Consider the following 22,364-nt stretch of genomic DNA (forward strand, 5'->3'; position numbering starts at 1 on the left):
GAGCTCTCGAGGTCCTACGATTCTATGGCTATTAGCCAACATGGTCAGGGATATAACCCCATGCTGTGTGTCCCCCTCAACCTTTGAATGCCAGAAGCTGGGACTGGATGACAGGGGATGGATCACTCACTGATTGCCTGTTCTGTTCACCTGGTATTGGCCACTGTCAGCGGACAGGATACTGGGCTAGATGGACCTTTGGTATGACTCAGTATAGCTGTTCTTATGTTCTTTAATTATTCTTGTGGCTCTCTCCCCGAACCCTCTGATTTTTCAACATCCTTCAGTTTGGTGAAACGGCTCCTTCTTTGGGTGGCTCCTCCATTCCAGTTGTGGATCCCCTCTTCCCAACAATGGAGAAGAGTATACATCTAAGAGAGCGCTGCCATCAGAAGCATCAGAGGTCTCCACTAATCTGATTTCAATACCTGAATGCTCTGTGCACTTCCAGCGAGAGCTGAGTGGGGCTGAAGGGTTGCAGGCATTAAGGCAGCAGAGGGCACTTGGAGCCCAGAAACAGATGGTTGAGGTACTGAAAAGGAACAAGAGAAGATATCTAGCACAGTAAGTCTATCATTTGTTGCTGACAGTCAGTTTCAGTTGTCTAAGTTACTTGACATAAAAGTGTATGGGACCCCTATACGATGCATGTAACTACAGTCACTGAACAGACCAAGGCTAACATGGGGGGAGGGATAGCTCTAGTGGTTTGAGCATTGGCCTGCTAAACCCAAGGTTGTGAGTTCAATCCTTGAGGGGGCCCTTTGGGGATCTGGGGCAAAAAATTGGGGATTGGTCCTGCTTTGAGCAAGGGGTTGGACTAGATGACCTCCTGAGGTTCCTTCCAACCCTGATATTCTATGAATCTATGAGACTGCCCACAATCCTGCTTAAGTGAGTCTGTATGATGGAGATTAAGGGGCTGTCTTCAATGCAAAGCAAGCAAGAGTTTGCCCCTAACCTGAGTTCCCTCCACACACAGAAATGCTGAACTCAAGTGCAGTAGTGCTTTTAAGTCAAGTTGTCTGGCTTGCCCAGGAGGTAAAGGTGAACCCAACTCATATGCTAACATGACAACTCTGCAGTGTGGAAGCCAGCTAGCTCCACTTAAGTGCTACGAGTCCTCCAATGCTTTCCCATAATTCCCCTTCTCTCCCTCATGTACACAGAAAGGACAGACATTCTCCCACAATCTACTGGGAAAATTCCCACAGCAGCTCAGTGAGCCATGGGATGTGCCCCCCAAAGTTTTAGTGACATAAACAAGTGCAGTGCCAGTGTGGACATAAGCAGCTCAAATGTTACTTTGCTTTGAGGTCCTCTTCCACTCAAGCTAGACTAACTCATGAGAAGTAACTTCAGTGCAGATAACTAGAACAGACACTACAGTGAACACATACCCTCAATAACTCAGCCTTTGGGTACAAGAAATAGTCCACCTGGAGAGCTGAGTGATGGGAGGGTCACTCACAAGTCACATCCTCTTTTCAGTTCCTTAAAGGAACACACAATTCATGCAGCAGAAAATGGTTAAACATGCCAGTCCATGACTGCAGTTTCTATTTATCAAACCCAAGCAGACCAATTCATTACCTTGCATTGTCAACTGAGGCAGTACTGCATGAGCTGGCTGCAAGAAAGGTCTCTTGGGGGATGAAGAGACAGGCTGTGCTGTTCCTCTCAATGTATTTGGGTCCTAAAACATTCCCAAATTTCAGTCAGTATTAGTGAGCTAACAACTTAGGAATAGCTTTGCATCCAAACTTTTGACTAAGACAAGATATGATTAATAGCAATGTACCCATTATAAAGAGGGAATTTAAGCTTGACAGGAATGCTAGCCTCATGTGGATCTGAATGTCAACAGTTCCAATCATACAAGATGTCCCCACGAGCTTCAAAAAGGCACAAGTGAGACACTGACAGAGCAGGCAGAGCAGCCACTGCACTCAGGAGTAGTTCTTGCACTGCCTGGAATGTATATCAAATCCTACATTTTATGGAACATGAGTGCTTGGTGACGCACCTCTATTTCTGAGTCACTGGAGTCCAGCTGAGTGCCTGCTGTTCCTGCAAGGAAAGGTAGCATAGGCTGTCCCATTTTAGCCATCCGAGAAATCAGCTTTGCTTTTGCTACATCAGGATTCTGGAAGAAACATTTGCAATTACATTGCCTCTGTATCTTTTAACTCATTTTTCAGTACCCTTGATACTAACCCAGATTACTATGGTTCTATAGAGCACAGAATTATACACTGACTCAGTTGCAGAAGCTTTGTTCAGTCTTTTTCCAACTATCAAATGAAGACAGTCTCTGTATTTAGAGAATTCCTGAGATCTTTTGGTCCTTTAGATAATACTTAATTAAAAGAGAGAATAGAGTTAATATACTGTTATTATAGTCACGAGTACTGTATGGCTATCTATTGCACAAACACATTAACAAGATAGAAAGACAAGCTGGACGAGGTAATATCTTTTATTGGACCAACGTCTGTTGGTGGATGGGACGAACTTCACAGAGCTCTTCCTCAGGTCGGAAGGAAACCAAAGCTTCCAAACTAAATACAAGGTGGGACAGATTGTTAAGCATAAGGGGTTCACACATGTTGCAGCATAGCTTTTGAAGATGTGCAGATTTTATTTGAGAACATGACAGAGGTCAGATACAGAGTGTTCACTTTGCGAAAATTCACACAGGAATTGAGGGGAATCAAATCTTTCCTGAAACAACTCTACAACCTCATCCTCCAGGGACCCCACTCTAGGGACCTCCTACATGCTTCCCAAGATACACGAACAAGGGAACCCAGGCAAGGCTATCATATCTAGCCAAAGGAATATCAGGACTCACAGAAGCTACCTTCAAACCACTCACCACACAAGGGGCAGTTTCCTTCAGAACACAACTGATTTCCTCTAGAAACTCCAAGACATTAACAACCTCCCTTAGAACACCATCCTTGCCACCACGGATGTCAACCTCCCTATACATCAAAATCATCATCATGATGGAATTGCTGCCTGCCTCAAATATAGTAACTCCTTGCTTAATGCTGTAGTTATGTTCCTGAAAAATGCTACTTTAAGTGAAATGATGTTAAGCAAATCCAATTTCCCCATGGGGGGGTTAGGCTCCAGGGAAATGTTTTTCACCCTATACTGTGTGTATGTATGTGTGTAAGTTTTAAACAAACAATTTAATACTGTACACAGGAATGATGATTGTGAAGCTTGGTTGAGGTGGTGGAGTCAGAAGGTGGGCTATTTCCCAGGGAATGCCTTACTGCTAAATGATGAACTAGCACTCGTCTGAGTCTCACAAAGGCAGCACGAATGGAGGGAGGAGACACAGAATGGCAGTGGCTGCAAACATTCCCTGTGGAAACAGAATGTGATGATGAACTCATGTTATCCCACTGAAGCGCATCACTCCCTCCACTTTCCAAATTGCTGGGAGGTGGGGGTGCACATGTGTGAGAGAAACACACACACACCATGTGTGTAAGGGAGAGAGATCTGCATTGCCCCTTTAAGTAAGCTGAAACCACTCTAAGTACACTGCTTTTTTAAGTACAGTAACTCCTCACTTAAAGTCATCCAGGTTAATGTTGTTTCATTGCTGATCAATAAGGGAACATGCTTGTTTAAAGTTGTGCAATGCTCCCTTATAACATTGTTTGGCATCCGCCTGCTTTGTCAACTGCTTGCAGGAAGAGCAGCCTGTTGCAGCTAGCTGGTGGGGGCTTGGAACCAGGGAGGACCGGCAGCCCCCTGTTCTCCGTGTGGTAGCCGCCCAGCAGGCTATCAATTGCCAGCAGTTCAGCGGTCCCTCTCCCACACTGCCATGTGCTGCTCCCGCTCTCTGCCTTGGAGCTGCTCACTGGAGCCTCCTACTTGCTGTGTAGGGGGTGGGAGAGGGGAAGAGGGGGGCTAATGTCAAGGGGCCCCCCTCCCCTCTGCTTTTGCATCCTGCTTACCCCATCTTCCATAGGGGGAGGAAGGGGGGGGAAATGACAGGGCTCAGGATAGAGGGAACTTCCTGGCAGCAGCTACCATCTCAGCTTGCTGATTAACTTAAAAAGGCAGTGTACTCAGAGTGGAGTCAGTATACTTAAAGGAGCAATGTGCATCTCTCTCTCTGACAGGGTGTGTCTCTGCCATGCTGTCTCCCCTTCCTCCATTCGTGCTGCCTTGTAGAGTGTGAGGCTACACTAACAAGTTAACCCTTGAGGGCTCAGCCAATTGCTAGTTCATCATTTAGCAGTAAGGCATTCCCTGGGAAATATCCCACCCTCTGACTTCACCACCTCAATCAAGCTTCACAATCATCATTGCTGTGTACCAGTATTAAACTGTTTGTTTAAAACGCATACTGTGTGTGTATTATATCTCTCAAAATAAAAAATATAGTCTTTATCTGGTGAAAAAAAAATTCCCTGGAACTTAACCCCCCCCCCCCGCCCATTTACATTCATTCTTATGGGGAAATGGGATTTGCTTAACATGGTTTGCCTTAAAGTCACATTTTTTTCAGGAACTATAACCTTAAGCGAGGAGTTATTGTAGATCAGCAAGTTGAGACAGCTGCTGCTGCCAGCAAGCTCCCTCCATCCTGAGCTCTGTCCTGTCCCGTCCCTGCTCTGTGGAGATGGGGTACAGGAACGGGAGGCAGGGGAAGGGGGATTCTGACATCAGTACCCCTTTTCCCCCCTCCCCTCCACTGCACAACAAGCAGGAGGCTTCTGGGAGCAGCTCCAAAACAGAGGGCAGGAGCAGCACACGGCAGTGGGGGGAGGGATACCTGAACTGCCCAGCAATTGCCAGCCTGCTGGGCGGCTGCCACACAGAGAACTTAGGTGAGCTGATGGGGGGGGGGGCTGCTGGTCCACCCTGGTTCCAGGCCCCCCACCAGCTAGCTCCAACGGGCTGTTCTTTCTGCAAGAAGTGGACAAAGCAGGCGGCTGCCAAACAATGTTATAAGGGAGCATTGTGCAACTTTAAACAAGCATGTTCTCTAATTGATCAGTGATGTAACAATGTTAACTGGGACATTAAGTGAGGAGTTACTGTAACTACAAGACCATACACAGAAATCCAACCCAAACATCGCCAAACTCATCCATTTTTATCTTCACTGATAATAACTTTACATTTAACAAACACTTTGTCTATACTATGGGAACTGCCATGGGTACTAGGATAGCTCCCCATTATGCCAATCTCTTTATGGGGTACTGAGGAAAAGCTTCTAGAAAGATGCACCACAAAATCAGTAATATACCTGAGATACATCAATTATATTTTCATCCTCTGAACAGACAACTTAAACTCCTTCATAGTTTCCATTACAGCTTCCATCACCTTGACTACATCCCCCATCTATCAAACTCTCTTCCACACCAACATCAGCTTCCTGGGCACCATGATAAGCTTCAGCAATGGAACCCTACAGACAACTATACACAGGAAATCCAAGGATCACCACACCTATCTTCACAAATCCAGTAGCCACCCAAGACCCAGCAAGAAATCTGTTATCTACAGACACTCAGATATCACAGAATATGCTCTTAGGAGGAAGTCTGAGATACACATCTTAACACCGCCTTCATCAAACAAGGACACTTCACCAGAGAAGTAGATTGCAACATGGAACAGTCCACCCACATATAACAGGAGAACCTGCTTCAATACAGAAAAATCCCTACTTTTCAGCTACCACCCCACACTAGAACCTGTATGGGGTATCAAACAATTACAACCCATACCTGATGGGAACCACATCCAGGAAATATTTCTTTCAGAATGCCCTCTTCTGGCCTTCAGACAACCCCACAACCTCTCCAAAATCATCAGAAGAAAGCTGTCCACAGACCAGGACACACCAACTCAAAGCTGCACTAGCACTAGACCCTGCCAAAATAATAGATGCAAAATCTGCAGCCATATCTCCACTACAACAATAATCAATATCCCACACAACACATCTTTCCAGATTCATAGGTCTTACACACATCTATCACAACATGTGGTGTATCTCATCCAGTGCATCAAATGCCCCAACAGCAGCTATGCTCCACTCATGCAGAAAAATGATAAGACACAAAACACCCTATCACCAACTGGCAAACACTTTTCACAAAGCAATCACTCCATATCTGACTTCAGTCCTCGTCCTTAAAGGAAACCTGCACGACACCTTCACCACACGAGCTTGGGACCTTAAATTCATAATTCTGCTGGACACTCAAGAACATGGACTTGACAGAGAGACTGGTTTTATGGCTCATTACAACAACTTGTAACACTCTGCTGCATACTAATTCTCAATTGTCCTACAACAGCAGAGGTATTAATTTTAAAGTTGTTTTCTACAACAGGTGTGAATCCCTTATGCTTAACAATCTGTCCCAGCTTGTATTTAGCTTGGACACTGTGGTTTCCTTCTCCAGACCTGAGGAGGAGCTCTATGAAACTCAAAGGCTTGTCTCTTTCATTAACAGAAGTTGATCCAACAAGAGATGAGATAATATCCCACATTGTCTCTCTCATAGCTTGGGACAAACATGGCTACAACAACACTGCAAAAGATGGAGAGTTTCATGCCTGAACTCCTAGAACTGATTTTCAAATTTAACCAACTCCATTCTATGGCTGTGCTCCATCTGCATAAGGGATACAAAGGAGCCCAGATTTCTTGACAGTAGCCCATTCTATTCTGTAACACGTAGGAGACCACCTCATGCTATTGCAGCTAACAAGCTTTACTTCTGAGGGCCTAAAAATAAAATGGATAGCAAGGAGTATTAAGTTGACTATCACCTTGGTATCTGATCACTACATATGAGATGATCGTTACAGTTCTATTAGCACCCACAGAGCCAAAGAAACTAAGCCCTTAAATACTGTACAAAATTACCCTTTAAGGGCCCTTATACAAATAATGTTTTTAAAAAAGCATATAGACCCATATGTCCTTGAGTTCCCACATCATAACTGAAAACGATAGGGAAATCCTCAAGCTCTCCTAAAATGCCTGTAGAGGATCAAGCAAGTCAGATTCAAGGCTGAAACTGTTGCCTTAACTCCAGTAGACATGGCCTCATCCAGGGAAGTGGGAGAGAACCAGACCCTCAAGTGATAACCTTCAGGCTACTGGACAAGGTGAAATGAAAAGCTTTTCTAAAGAATGGAGCTACTGAAGATGCCCCTAACCATTAACAGGATGAGAGATGCAACATTTTAAAACAATTTACTAAATGAGAGGCCACAGGGAAGCGAAGGAGGAGTTAAGACTGGCATTTCTCTTTGAAAATGTCAGTGATGACAAAGCCCCTGAACCCAGAGGACAGAGTTGTTTCAGGCTCCCATGAGGTTTACTCCTGGGGGGATTCTGCAGGACTGCGTGCCTGCAGAAAATCCTGCCCCCTCCGCCCCCCCAATTTCCTGTGTTTCCCTGCAGGAAGCAAAGGGAAGCTGGGGGGGGGAGGGGACCATGGGCACAGTTTTGGGGGGAATTGCCCCCCTCCAAACAGAGGCAAGGCATGGGAGGAGACACACAAGGTTACATGTCACTGTCCTCCTCATTCTGCAAGCGCAGAGCTGCCTAGCTGAAGGAGACTATCTATCTTGGCTCCACTAACTCTGCAGCTGAACTCTGACCCCGCACTCCACCGATCCCAACCAACTGCACCTGGACCCCCACCCCATCAAGCACCACTCCCCCAGCATCCAGACCCTCTCACCAAGTTCCACCCAGCCAGACCTCACCACCCTCACCAAACCCCAATCACTTTCACCACTGAGCCACCTGTACCCAGATTGCCCCACACCAAAACCTCTCACCCCACACTAAGCCCCTCCACACCTGGATCCTGCTGGGCTGAGCCTGCCCACCCACATGTGGTGCACCTGGCGCAGAGGGGCAGGCCCAGATCTTGCACTGTCAGGATGAGGTGCAGCCTCACTGCTGAGTCTCTATATCAGGTGAGGTGGGGGTTTCGGGGTGATCTACCACCTCAATGCAGCCAGTGGCCTGTGCTCCCCACTGCCATGCTAGAGCCACATTCATTTATTGACAAATAAAATTTGCAGAATTTTAAAATATTGTACACATAATTTTTAATTTTTTGGTGCTGAATTCCCTCAAGAGCAGAGGTTATTGGCTATTCTAAGGAAATCATGAACCCCAGGGTGCTTGTACACCTCTACCCCGATATAACGCTGTCCACGGGAGCCAAAAAATCTTACCACGTTATAGGTGAAACCGCGTTATATTGAACTTACTTTGATCTGCCAGAGCGTGCAACCCCGCCTTCCCCGTAGCGCTTCTTTACCGCATTATATCCGAATTCATGTTATATCGGGGTAGAGGTGTGAATTACAGACAGACAAAAAGTTATCCATCTATCATTTCAGGCTGCATAAACCCTAAAACATTCCACTGATGATCCAGGGAGCTTAGTTTTCAGTATAAAACTCTTGCTGTTCATTTAAAGACAAAGTTTCAATCTTAATTCTGAATGGACAAGGACTAAGTCTTCCCATGTTTGTACAGCACAAAGCAAAACTAGGCTTTGATCCCAAGTGAGGCTTCTGGGTAATAACACGATATAAGTGTTAAAGATATAATGCTTTGCTTACATGCATTTCAGATAGGCCCTTAGCATTATTTTAATAATTTGGGCATGACTTAAATATTTGGACATTCTTGTGTATGTTTCACATTAACTAAAGCAACACTTACTGCTAGTTGTTCACTTATAGAGTTAGACTTGGCCCGAACAGCTGGCTCTCTGCAGAGAGGAAACAAGTATATGGTGGGATTAAAGTTAGAATAGAAGAAAAAAAAATCATCTCTGAAGAACTGATGAAGAGTACGCTACATCTCTAAATTGTTGAACATATCCGTCAACTGTAGTTCCCACAAGAAAAACTTAACTTTTCCATCATAAGATATTTCAACACTTCATGTTTGGAAAGCTATTTGTAACCATATATGACAACTTAGATTCTGTACCACTATTCTGTAGCAAATTCCATGACTGCAGAATTGCAAAATACACATGTCATTGATGATAAGTATCAGAGGGGTAGCCGTATTAGTGGGTGGCACCTTAAAGACTAACAGATTTATCTGGGCATAAGTTTTCACGGGTAAAAAAACCCACCTCTTCAGATGAATGGAGTGAAAATACAGATACAGGCATAAATATACTGGCACATGAAGAGAAGGGAGTTACCTTACAAGTAGAGAATCAGGGTTGTCAAGGCCAATTCAGTCAGGGTGGATGTGGTCCACTCCCAATAGTTGATGAGGAGGTGTCAAAGGGGTTGCCATCAGTTTGGGTCTTACAGATATTTTCACAAATACTAAGTTCTAGGAGCTCTGAACTCATTCTGCTTCCTTATTTTCTTACCCAGGCTTCGGAGGCATTGTCAAAGGAGGCAATCCGACAGGGTCTGCGGAGAAGCTGTCCGAATTGGGCACTGGGGAAGATGCAGAAGAATCCCTAGAACCAATACTCTGCCCATCAGAGCCAGACTCCTTTATCAGCTTCACCTAAGAAAACCATGATGAAGGTATTACACAGAGACCTGTTTTTTCTGGGTCCTGAAACAACTCTTTAGTATTCTGCTTCATTCTGGCCAATGTTTTGTTCATCACACATTTGCTACAGAGTAAAAATTTACATCTATTTAAGAACTATAGGTTTGAAGTTCCCTCTCCATCTCACTCTAAATCTAGCCTTCATCAAGTTATTAATTTTTTCCTGGACATCTTAAATGCAAGTGGAAGAAAGATACCTCAAATCAGATGTGTCTTAGTAATGCAGTTATATTTTTGTTCTTATCCTGACATTTTACTGGGTATATAGAAGCTTCTAACCATGTTGTAATTCTCATGTACAGGGACGTTGTTACTTTACAAGTAGAAACAATAGAAGTGTTGCCAACCAACAGCCCAAACCAGATATACAAAAATATATTTGGAAGGAGACACTCACCCGCTTAACTTCCACCTCAAAAACCAGGGTGGAATCAGGAGGAATGCGACTGGCTACTCCTTGGGACCCATAAGCCCATGCTGGAGGAATAATGAGAAGTCGTCTCCCCCCTTTCTTCATCCCCATCATCCCTTCTTCCCAACCCTTTACGTTTCAGAAATACAAAAGAAGAGAAAGTTGATTTGTAAGCAGCAGTCTGACTCAGTGACAGAAAAATATCTGCAACCATTCTGGTGAAGCTATTCTAGGCCAGGTTATAAAGGTTCCAGTATGCATATTGAAAAGTTTCTTGTGAAGCCCTGGGGATACAGCATTGCTCCATTTAGGATAAAAAACCCTTAGAGTAGAGGACCCATGATATCCAATTAAGAGTAGCAATATTAATTTCTAGGCATCAGAAGACAACACCTAACACACAAACAGTGGAGCAAATTGCACCTTCTGCCATCTTTAATATGGAGATGCAGCCAGCCTCCAGGACCTCTATTTGGGTTGGAGAAGCTTGGATGAAGCCTTGCCTAGTAACTCAAGGCTGGTCTACACTGGGAACTTATACCAGCATAGCTACGTCTTGCAGGGGTGTGAAAAACCCACCCCTGAGAGACGTAGATATGCCAACCGCCTCCTTCCCCCGCCCAAGTGGAAGACAGTGCTAGATTGATGGAAGAATTCTTCCCTCAACCTAGTACTGCCTCTCTGGGAGGTTAATTACCTACATAAACAGGAGAACCGTTCCCATTGGCATAGGTCAGGGGTCTCAAACATGCGGCCCGCGGGCCGCATGCGGCCCGCGGAGCTCTTCCCTGCGGCCCGCGGAGCTCCCCAGGGCCGCCCCTCTCCTGGAGCCTTCCCCCCCCCCTTACCCCCCTTACCCGAGCGCGTCTCCGTCCGAGCGCCTAAGCCCCGCCCCGATCCGAGCCGCGTAGGGAGGGGGCGGGGCTGGGAGCTCTGGGCTGAGCGCTGCGCTCGGCGTGGAGCTCCCAGCCCCGCCCCCTCACCACGCGGCTCTGAGCGGGACGAAGCTCAGCCCTCGCCGGAGACGAGCTCGGGTAAAGGGGGGGGGGGGGGGGGAGGGGGGGCCGCTGGGGCCGGGCCGGGGCCTGGGTGGGAAGCGGGACCCGCCGGGGCCGGGGCCGGGCCGTGGGGGGGGGGGCGGGGAAGGGAAGCGAGACCCGCCGGGGCCGGGCCGGGGGGTGGGGGAGGGAAGCGAGACCCGCCGGGGCGGGAAGCGGGACCGGCCGGGGTGGGGAAAAGAGGGACCCGCCGCCGCCGAAGCGCAGCCCGGTCTTCGGCGGCGGGGGGCCCCTTCCGTTCCGGGACCCGCCGCCTAAGTGCCCTGCCGCCAAGCCACCAAACAGCTGTTGGTGGCGCTTAGCACGTTCCAGGAGGGAGGGGGGAGGAGCGGGGAGCCGCGCGCTTAGGGGAGGAGGTGGAGAAGAGACAGGGCAGGGGCGGGGTGGATTGGGGGTGGGGCCAGGGGCAGCAAGGGGGCGTGTCAGTGATGCGGCCCTCGGGCCAATGCACTAGTCCTCATGCGGCCCTCGGGGTCATTTGAGTTTGAGACCCCTGGCATAGGTAGTGGCCACACTAAGCACTACAGCGGCACAGCTGCAGCTGTATTGCTGGAGTGGTTTGAGTGTAGACATATCCATATTTTTCATGGGTCAACAATTGTATACTTTAAAGAGTGACCTCTGGTAACTTCTGCTGTATGTTAGTAATCTGGCCAATTAAGTGCTATGCTTAGGTTTAGACATAGCATTTAAGGAAACTGATTATGGGTAGAAAAATGTAGAAGTTAATGCAGCAAATTAAAGAGTCAGTTTATAGCAATATCAGCTACTGGATTAACATGCAGATATACATTTAAACAGACAGATGACAGAATTAATCTTCAGTTGGTGCCAGCTGGCCACAGGACCAGTACAAAATTACTATTAATGCAGTAATTAAAGTATAAATTGGGAAAAACTGGTTTTGAAATCTTGAGGCTTGTTTACACAAACACTTAGTTCATGGGCAAGCTGGGGTGTAAATCTACCCCACACTAACCTGCTATACATTAAAGTGTCTGTGTGGATCTTGCTGCCATTCACTAAAAGTTCTGTAGTCCATAGCAGCAGGGTCCACGCAGATACTTGCACTTCGGGCACAGCAGGCTAGTAGATTTATGGGTAGATTTATGCCCCAGCTTGCACAAACTAAGTGCACAAACTAAGTGTTTGCACAGACAAGCCCCTAGCAGACAAAAAAAAAACCCTCTCCCTCCTCCCCGACTATGAAAGAATTTCAGATCTGCACCAGTTTGATGGACCAGAGGGGGTGCCATGATGCTGACGTCTTCAGAGGAGTTTCATAAAATCCTCACACAGCTTCAAGTGATCTGTACACATGAATGAACATAATAGAATACATTCTTCTTGAACTGAGTTTCCTCACAAGGAAGCTACTTTTCTGGAACCTGTGCAGGGTACAAGGGCTGCCACTAGAAAAGTCTCAAGGAACCTCCTGATATAAAGATTTATTTTCAAACAGGCAGCTTCCTTTCTACTGCACAGGAAAGTTCTATGGACTTTGCTCTCTATTACTGAGAGAGAACAAGAGGCTTGGTTATTGGAAGGCAAGTCAATAAGTATAGATGCAAGATGCTGTGCAAAACAAGGAAAGAAGAGATTTAAAAAAAGAAGTCAGCAATTTCTTTCATGTCACTGATGCAAGCACAAGTCTTATCATACTATCATAAATACAATAGAAGTTATTATGGTTTGTGTGAATCCAGACAGAACTTTCAGAAGTCCTCCAAGATCTACGAGACTTTAGTACACAGAAGATGAAGGTAAAATGCCAGAAGTTCTACCTTAATGACTTTTCCAGAACCCAGCTTCAGACGCAACAGCTTGTCTTTGTTGATGTTTGAATCAAACACCTATGGAATTGAAGATTAACATGGTACAATCACTAGGACTTCCTACCATGGGGCTGATGAAGTTTGCAGTTGTAACGCAGTATTCAAACTAGTAAATAATGTTTAAAAAAAAAAGCACAATGTTCTTTATTTCATAAATACCTACCACCACTTGTCTCTCTGTGTGGTAACTTCAAAAATAAATGCTAATCAAGGGGGAGGGGAAAAAAAATAAACAAACAAAAGACACAGCATGCCCAAAATTTCTAACCAACTGCACACTGACAGTTTTGTAGGCGTGCAGTAACTGGAGACTCAGGCTTGAAAAGCAACTTTAAATTCTACAGCTTGGGCAAGAGTGAATCAAATTAAATGCTGCACAGCCAGATTGCCGTAGCAATAGTACAATGGGCCCAGCCACCTGTTGCTAGCTTAGTGACCTCTGGGAGTTTGCTAGACAACTAGATTTTAACTTCTGTAAAAGTATTATACCACTGTATAACCTTAATACTCTTAGTACCACCAGTTTAAGTGGACAGATGATAGTGTCCCACAGCAAGGAAAGGAAATTAGACCTGGATCTTATATACCAGGGATCAGCAGGCCAGACAGGTTCGGCCGATCGCAACTCCCACTGGCTGTGGTTTGCCGTCCCCGGCCAATGGGGGCTGCAGGAAGCAGCGCAGGCTGAGGGATGTGCTGTCCACTCTTCCTGCAGCCCCCATTGGCCTGGGATGGTGAACCGCAGCCAATGGGAGATGTGATTGGCTGAACCTGCAGACGCAGCAGGTAAACAAACCAGCCCAGCCCACAAGGGACTTACTCCGATGGGCTGCATGCCAAAGGTTGCCGATCCCTGATCTATACAGTAGCAGAGATCATGAGCCACAAGACTATCATGCTGACATCCTAGTGACTTGCTTCCCAAAGAAGAAATGAAGTCACCTTATTGACTAAGTATCTGGATGCTTTATTGGAGGAAAAGCATTCTTCTCACAAAGCATGAGAAGCTGACTTTGTAGGAAGAAGATGCTCTCAACCTCCCTCAAAGCACTTTCCTAACCAATTTGTTACTATAGAATCATAGAATCTCAGGGTTGGAAGGGACCTCAGGAGGTCATCTAGTCCAACCCCCTGCTCAAAGCAGGACCAAACCCAACTAAGTCATCCCAGCCAGGGCTTTGTCAAGCCTGACCGTAAAAACCTCTAAGGAAGGAGATTCCACTACCTCCCTAGGTAACCCATTCCAGTTCTTCACCACCCTACTAGTGAAAAAGTTTTTCCTAATATCCAACCTAAACCTCCCCCTCTGCAACTTGAGACCATTACTCCTTGTTCTGTCATCTTCTACCACTGAGAACAGTCTAGATCCAAAGCACAACTTGTGGTTTAAGAGTAACATCTTCAAACATTCCTAAGTTTCTAGAGAAAGGAGGCTCTGATGACAGATGTACCGTTACATCTGATGCCCGGTCAAGACATTTTCAAAGCCAGGATGATTAGTTCTGTTTTCATGTCTCTTCCGTTAAATATCCATGTTTGATATTAAAAATAAGTCACAAGAATTTCGATCATCTCTTCCTGAACACAATGGAACCAGTTACTATCCTCACTGTTCAATACTCAAAGGAATTTATGAAGGGAATTTTCTGTAATTTTTTTTTACAAATCCTATGTGTAGCTCAGTTCCCCCTATATTTAGCATTGTTGTCCATTGGGGGGGGGGGGAAGGAATAAGTTTGCTCTCAGGGCAAACTAAGAGACATGGATGCCTCAGACTAAGTTGTGATGGAGAGAAGAGTTTGCCATCCAATGGTGTTGAGATTACAAGTCTCTTCCAATGACTTAATTTGAGAACAGTGTTAATATTAACCCATTTCTAGTAGTAAAAGCCCATTTACCTGTCCAAGCCCATTGTTCTGGAACAGCCAACCGGTATAGGCAACCTCCAGAGAATCTCCTACTTCCAATCCCTGCCCCTCTCCAACAATGAGATCCTGGTACAGTACTGAGTCCAGTGAAGGGCTGCTGTTGCATTTGGCAATGCATAACTACAAAGGAAGTCTGAACATTAGCACCTTTTGTCTGTGGCCAGCTGCAGCAGCACAACAAATTCCACTTAGACTGAAGACAAGCAATATAGGATTTATTTCTCACTGTATCAGTAAGAAGCTGAGTGTTACTGATATACTTTACACACGTGGACATTACTGATGCTTCATCTCGTTATGCAGCACTTTGCTCATATATACAATGAGAAAACCACTTAGCTCACAACAGCGTGTTGATGGGTTTAATTAACATTTTAAAACACTAAGTTCTTTGGATGAAAGCGCTAGAGAAGAGTATCACAATTTGAGACATGCTACCCTGTATTCAAGTGAACCAAACAGAATGCCAACTAATCAAAGTGCAGCCAAAACTCTCAGCACATTCACAAAGCTGCAATATGCATTTCAGTTTTATTTTAGTGGGGAGATGAGACTGAACTGGGCTTTGATTAAGAATGCAACTAGGCAAATTGTGAGCAACCATGATTTTTGTTTGCTGTTCTGAACAGGATACAGCACCAACAGCATAGGTAGAGTTAATGCAAGAGTGCAGCCTGCTGGCTTAAAAAGATTACCTGTTTACTGAAATCCATGGCTGCCTTTTCTGACTCGAACATGATCGACCAGTTGTGTCTCTGATCATCATAAAATGTACCGTAGTTGTTGGGCTGAACCTATGGAAAAAGAAATCAGTCCCATATCAAAATTACAAATACATGTTCAGTTCAAGCACTTGGATTTTAATTATGATAAAAATCTACTGAATGAGATAAAACTCCTCTATTGCTTAAAAATGAACCAAGCTCAGATGTCAGAAGTTAGCCTTTATTCCTCTGATCAGTACAGACGCTCCCCGACTTATGCAAGTGTTCCGTTCCGGAATGCCTTGAGTAACTCAAATTTTGCATAAGTCGGAAACATATCTCCGACCATCATGCGAAAAAAAACAACCCTCCTATTTCTAGCTTACTGAACTTTTTCCATAAGCTCGGATTTGCGTAAATCGAGTTTACGTAACTTGGGGAGTGTCTGTACCCTGAAGAAAAATGTGTCAGAACTTGCTAAATATATGATTTACAAAGTTCTTCATAGAAGCCACAATTTCCTAAAATGGATGCCTAAAGTAAGGCTAGGAAATCTATATTTGGGCCGTTGAATATGAGCGGCCTGATCTTCAGAGATGTAAAACATACTTGGTTCCCACAATCAGTGGGAGCCAATAGGTGCTCAGCACTTCTGAAAAAAGTCAGCCCATCTCAATTTGGGTCCATAACCATGAATTTAGGAGTCTAACTTTAGGCACCCAAGTGTGACAGTTGGAGTTTTTTTTTTTTTAAATGAATCCTATGTGTATTTCTGTTTTCACTCCATACTTTACATTGCTACCCAGTAGGAGGAAAAGGATTAAGTTTGCTCTGAGGACAGACTAAGACACAGGTATGTGTGTGCGCGCAGTCTAGCTGGATGAATGGATTGAATGGGTAATTAAAAGAAGCGGCTGAAACTGACCCAAACCAACAAAGCGGACCCAGGATGACAAAGAGATACCCCCCTTCTCCTGGAAGACTCTCCCCCCACAGCAACTGAACATTCAACACTTAACACCAGGAAACCCCAGCAGGAAAGACATGTGAACTGAACTGGAGAACAAAGGGGAAGAGGTGTCAGGTGGTTGGAATAAGGGCTACTTTTTGGAGGGTCATAGCCGCTCTGACCTGGGCAAAAAAAGGGTACAGAGAGCCAGAGCAAGGGATAGAGTCCATCATAGCTTGGCAGATGGCACTGACTGGGCCAGGACGGACTATGATGTAACTTCTGCCTCTTGCAGCTAATCTAAGGATTTTCAGATTTTGTGTGTTCCAGGCAACTAAAATAGTTACCTTGTTTTGAAAAGGCTGCCTGTGTCACTGTACATCTTCACTGAGAGCACTGCATCCCAAAGGGGTACACTACAAGCCTTCTGCAGGGGTCTGACTTGGCTGCAGGGAGCTATGAAGAGAGAGACAAGGATCTCTGCTGCTGTAGGCCCAGTCTTGGAGGAACTGCATGGGTCCTTGGGGCCTGATACATTAAAAAGGAGTCACTCCCAAGAGACTGATTACAGGCTGGGGCATAGACCAGAGCCCATGGATCTGTGATACCAGGTTTGAAAGTTTTGGCAATAGTTGTTAAGTCAATGATAAAACAGGACAGAATCTAGTTCAGAATTTCTTAACGAGATTCCCATGCCATCAGCACAGGCAAAACATTTTAGTAAGATCACTGCTTTGGCTCCATGTTTGTTTATAAACACCTGATACTACCCATGGACTGAAAGTGCTTTATAACACAAGCTTGCTGAAAATGGATTATGGAGCTAAAGGGCAAGAGGAATTATTCTTAAATCAAATAAAGGGATGGAGGTGGCTTGACATCTTTCCTGCTACTTGTTACTAATAGCTATTTTTAACCTATTCAGGACTCTGGTTCTCTCTGAAATTGGAGGAAAAGTTAAATAGAAACTTTCAGAAAGGCTTGCAAAAACCTAGCAAATTCTTACTGAAGGAGAAACATGCTGTCAGATTTCACACAGCGCTTAGTCAGTTTCTTGCCCTCTCTTCATCAGACATGGCATTTTTTCGCATTCCCATAATCATTTAAGGAAAGTCTAGGACATATGTGAATTTGAGTTTCTCTGATCCCATTGCAAGTGTACAAGAAAAGCAAAGCAATGTAATTTGCTCTGTAAAATGAGGATTATCTCCACTGTATAGTGCTGTGAGATCTACTGTTGAAAAAATTCCTTGTGCAATTTATGATAGGAAGAGAAAGAATAGTTATACAAACATTCTGAATTCATGGTGCGCTTTACAAAACATGAATGACGGCTTGTCTACAATTGCACTCCCATTGACTCCTGTACTCCACCTGATCGAGAAGAGTAAGGGGAGTCGATGGGAAAGCGTCTCCCGTTGATGTCGCATAGCGTGGACCCCGCGGTAAGCAGATCTAAGCTATGTCGATTTGAGTTACACTAGTCACGTAACTCAAATTGCATAGCTTAGATCAACTTTTCCCTTTAGTGTTGGCAGGGCCTGAGTCACATGCCTTGTCTCAAAGACTTTACAATCTATAGCCAAGAGGACAACAACATTTCAAGAGAGGGAAGGTGATAATTCCTAGCTGCTGTACAGAGTACAGTGTACCAGAAGCTTAAGGGCAGGTCTACACTTAAAACATTGCAGCGGCACTGCTGTAGTGATTCAGTGAAGATGCTACTATGTTAGTGAGAGAGCTTCTCCTATTGGCATAGTTAATCCACCTCCCTGAGATGTGGTAGCTAGGTTGATGGGAGAAGCCTGCCTGTTGACATAGTGCTGCCTACACTGGGTTTCCCCCCCACACCCCCCTGAACTACATAGTTATACCAATGTAAATTTGTAGTATAGACAAACACATATGACTACTGAAAAAAAGATTTTCTAATGCAGTCTTACCGTGAGCACAAACCCTGGATGGATCCTGGCAACCGTGACCTGCTGCTGCTGATTGATATAAAGGAGAATCTTGTACTTGATTCCACAGGAGGGAGGGAGAAGGGGAAAACAAAAACAAACAAAATTAATCCTCCCACATCTGTGAAATTCTGGTGTGCACTATGAGAGATACAGTAGCATTAGGGCCATAGTTTGTCTGCCAAATGCACCAGCAGTAGGTGCATTCAAAGCAATGACGTTTAACTGCTGAAATGTAAATAGCAGATTGTACTGTACTCTGCATGAATCTATGCACTTCTGTATTAGAGCATGTGCAGTATGTGCGTATACTTTCAACACTTTTCCATAGACACGTACTTGGCCTGGAGAGTCACCTCACAGCTCTTAAATATTCATTGGCTGAAGCACCCTTCTTTGATTACACCAAATCAGCTTTGATTCTTGTTTTGTATTCTGCTTCCTCCTATTCTGCAGTCTAACAGCACAGCTGTAAGGGTGGCGAGCTGTCTAGAAGAAATGTGCTCAGGTCACAGTCTCCTCTAGATGTTGTGTGGCCTACTAGACAGAGCACTAGACTGGAATTCAAGAGACCTGGGTTCTATTCCCAACCCTATCATTGACCTGCAGGGTGACCATAGACAAGTAATTTCACCTTCAGAAGTCAGACTAGATTGGGGTAATCAATTATTTTTTTGTCAAGGTCCAAATTTCTTGGTCAAGATATAGTTAAGATCCAGACTCCAGAGAAAACAAAACAAAATAAAAAGATTTTTGGGTCCATTCAAAAGTGTGTGGCAGTCCGGATTTGGCCCGTGGTCTGCTCATTGTCTATCCCTGGACAAGATGATCACAATAGTTCCATCTGACCTTAGAATCTTTCAGCCCATAAGACTACCTATATGAAAGGGATATGGTAAAGCAGGGGTTGGCAACCTTTCGGAAGTGGTGTGCCGAGTCTTCACTTACTCACTTTAACTTAAGGTTTTGCGTGCCGGTAATACATTTTAACGTTTTTTAGACAGTCTCTCTCTACAAGTCTATATTATATAACTAAACTATTGTTGTATATAAAGTAAACAAGGTTTTCAAAATGTGTAAGAAGCTTAATTTAAAATTAAATTAAAATGCTGATCTTATGCTGCCAGCCTGGGGTTCCCTTCACCTAGATCGGCAGCAGGCTGAGCGGGGCTGTGGGACCCTGGCTGGCAAGGGGCCGCCAACCAGGACCCTGGGCCAGCAGCCAGGATACCAGACCGGCAGCGGGCTGAGTGGGGCTGGCCACCGGGACCCCAGACTGGGGGTACAGGTGGGAATGTGTGTGGGGGGGGGGGGGGGGAACCACCCGTTTGGTGCACAGGGTGGAGGGGGGGATGTGGGGGAATGCAAGAGTCAGGGCATGGAGTGTGTAGGGGGTGGGCATGTGTGGGGGGTGCAGGAGTCAGGGTGTGGGATAGCTGGGTATGTGTGGGGTGTGCAGGGGTCAGGGCAGAGGACTGTGGGGGGGTTCAAGGGTCAGGGCAGAGGGCTGGGGTGCTTGGCTTATGGGGGTGCTCCCAGCCCCCTGCCGTGAGCCGCTCACGGCAGGGGGCTGGAGGGGATATGCCTGATTCCACTCCTTTCCCTAGGGCCCCTGTCTGTCCCCACATCTTCTCTGCCTCCTCCCCAGGGCAGCGAGCGCGCTGCGGCTCTGCTTCCCCTCCCCCTCGCAAGGGCGACTAGCTGATCAGCGCAGGGAAGGAGAGAAGGGGCAGGAAAGCACCACGCTGTGGGAAGCAGGGGAGGGGGAAGCTTGGCTGCCGGCAGGACCAAGCTTCTGCCTCCTGCCCCTGCAGGAGAGAGCGGTGGGGCTGAGTGGGGCCGGGACCCTGGCAGGTAGCAGCATGCCATTTAAAAAAAAAAAAAAAAAAAAAAAAAAATCAGCTCGCGTGCCGTCTTTGGCACGCATGCCACAGGTTGCCAACCCCTGTGGTAAAAGGATGGGTGTTCAACTATAACTTTTGTATTTCTTGACTTTTGAGAGATTAACCATGCAGTCATAGTTTTGCATTAACAGTCTAACATTAAATTCCCCAATTAATTTGTTCACTGAAAGATGAAAAGATCTCCTCAACTCTCTGATGGATCAGGTAGCAATGGCCAGCAGCTATCTAGCAAAATTAAGCACACACATCACTGGTTTACTGAACAGTAGTCAAACAAAGGCTAACAAGTATGAATATTGCAGACAAAGCACGCAGTTGCATACCTGTGCACCTAAATTCCTTTATGAAAGCACAATTTCAGAGAGCAATAAAGGTAGTATGAGCACCTCTCTTTCATGCTTGGCCAGCCCTCCACTTCCTTGTTCACCAGAGAATTTGGGGGGGGGGGGGAGGGGGGGGGGGGGAGGAGAGGAAGTTTAAAAAAAAACAAACCCAAAGGTCTCAAAATCAGTTTACTGTAAGAAGTATTTAAAAAAAAAAGACAATCCACACAAACAGCAATTTAGGGAGACAACAGAAGAAGGGAAGCTGGAGCTGGCTGAGGGTGGAAGGGTGCAGGGTAAGAGGCAGCACTAGATCAAGGGCAGATTGGATTTAGGTTATTTCTTTTAAAACAGCTTGCTAAATACTCATTTGTTCTACACTTACAGTGGCAGATAGCTATAAGAGTGGAGCTGCATTCAAGAACTGATTTTTTGTACAAAAAGGTCAAGTACAGCATAATTCATGTCAATCTGTTTACATGAACTGAATTATACGGGATATGCATATGTATTTACTAATGGATCTGAGATCAGGTTCACAGTTTGAAAGCATCCGAACAAATACCAAAATAGCTTTTGCATAAAAAGACTGCAATGGAACAGACATTCCACCTTCTCTAATGTGTTTCAGTCTCAGGTGGGAAAATAGCTTTACAATAGCCTTGCTGAATGCTCAGAGAACAGGTGCAGCTACAAAAGTAGCTCAGGTGCCGAGCCACCAAGAAACCTAACAGGGCTGGAAATCACCCAACAGGAATGGCACTAAAAATGATAACGTTAAAAATGAGAAGCAATTCAGCTTTGAACAAGATGTGCTTTTAGTATAGGAGTATGTTAAAGAGAAATGCAGCCTCTCTCACCTCTTTGGTAGCATGGTTCCCCACCACAGCTGCTCCATACTTGCCTTGCTTCACATACTGCCCATTTGTGCTAAAAGGCAAAGTAAGAAAGTCAGCTGCAAATCCATTCCTTCTTCACATTTCTTTGGTGTTTATGAGGAGCTTTTCACCTTGATATCCAAAGGCCACTTCCTATAGGCTTCTATGTCAGACTGATGTCTCCTTAACTTAGTAGAGCTAAATCTTTTTAGCTTGCCCAAAAAAGCCATAGGGAACTTCAATTCTGGTATTTTTTACACTTGAGTGATCTTTCCACAGCAGAACACGGACAGACATGTATAGTTTTGGTACTAGGTTCCCCCCTTCGGTTTTCTAGGGGGTGAATTTAGCATTGATAAAGAGGATCTGACTGAGTTGGTCACAAACAGTGCAAGAATCCCCCTACTGCTCCTCAATCAAAACATGCAACACCCCTCAGGGTTTAAGTCCTGGGCTTCCCAGACATCAGGCAATGGACCACGTACTCCTAACCTGCAGAACACAGATGTTCCATTCATAAGCTTTTATGACCCAAGAATTGTACCAAAATCATGGGGCATTTGTGTAACAGGGATACACACATAAAAATCCCTTTCCTCACCCAAAAGTACTTTCTGCTTGTGATAAAACTTTAAAATTGGGAGTCCAAGTCTCTAGCAATGAAAGGCCAGTGCAGGAACTCTCAGTTCTGCCTACTATGGTACTTACTATCGAAAGGCATGAACTGCTGCAGCGACAAATACTGATGGGGCTGCTGAAGCCGCTGTGGTTGTAGGCATCTTCTGGGCTGGCTGACCTG

General features: G+C 45.3%; 1 protein-coding gene across 6 annotated transcripts in view; it reads right to left on the reverse strand.

Annotated features, from left to right (window-relative positions):
- Window positions 1–22,364, reverse strand: part of FKBP15 (FKBP prolyl isomerase family member 15) — an 86,812-nt gene that overhangs the window by 38,464 nt on the left and 25,984 nt on the right. For 4 of the 6 annotated variants that reach the window (XM_044992873.1, XM_044992875.1, XM_044992872.1 and 1 more), the window contains exons 3-14: window positions 22,274–22,364; window positions 21,548–21,617; window positions 18,443–18,517; window positions 15,542–15,640; window positions 14,817–14,966; window positions 12,868–12,936; window positions 10,011–10,154; window positions 9,423–9,565; window positions 8,750–8,798; window positions 2,027–2,146; window positions 1,594–1,696; window positions 429–532 (exon numbers count right to left, since the gene is read on the reverse strand). In XM_044992873.1, the coding sequence (XP_044848808.1) occupies window positions 429–532; window positions 1,594–1,696; window positions 2,027–2,146; window positions 8,750–8,798; window positions 9,423–9,565; window positions 10,011–10,154; window positions 12,868–12,936; window positions 14,817–14,966; window positions 15,542–15,640; window positions 18,443–18,517; window positions 21,548–21,617; window positions 22,274–22,364 (1,217 nt within the window). The remainder of the gene's footprint in view (window positions 1–428; window positions 533–1,593; window positions 1,697–2,026; window positions 2,147–8,749; window positions 8,799–9,422; window positions 9,566–10,010; window positions 10,155–12,867; window positions 12,937–14,816; window positions 14,967–15,541; window positions 15,641–18,442; window positions 18,518–21,547; window positions 21,618–22,273) is intronic. The other 2 variants (XM_044992876.1, XM_044992874.1) reach the window with 1 other exon arrangement.

This window comes from Mauremys mutica, chromosome 18 (assembly GCF_020497125.1).
Source record: "Mauremys mutica isolate MM-2020 ecotype Southern chromosome 18, ASM2049712v1, whole genome shotgun sequence".
Lineage (NCBI taxonomy): Eukaryota > Metazoa > Chordata > Testudines > Geoemydidae > Mauremys > Mauremys mutica.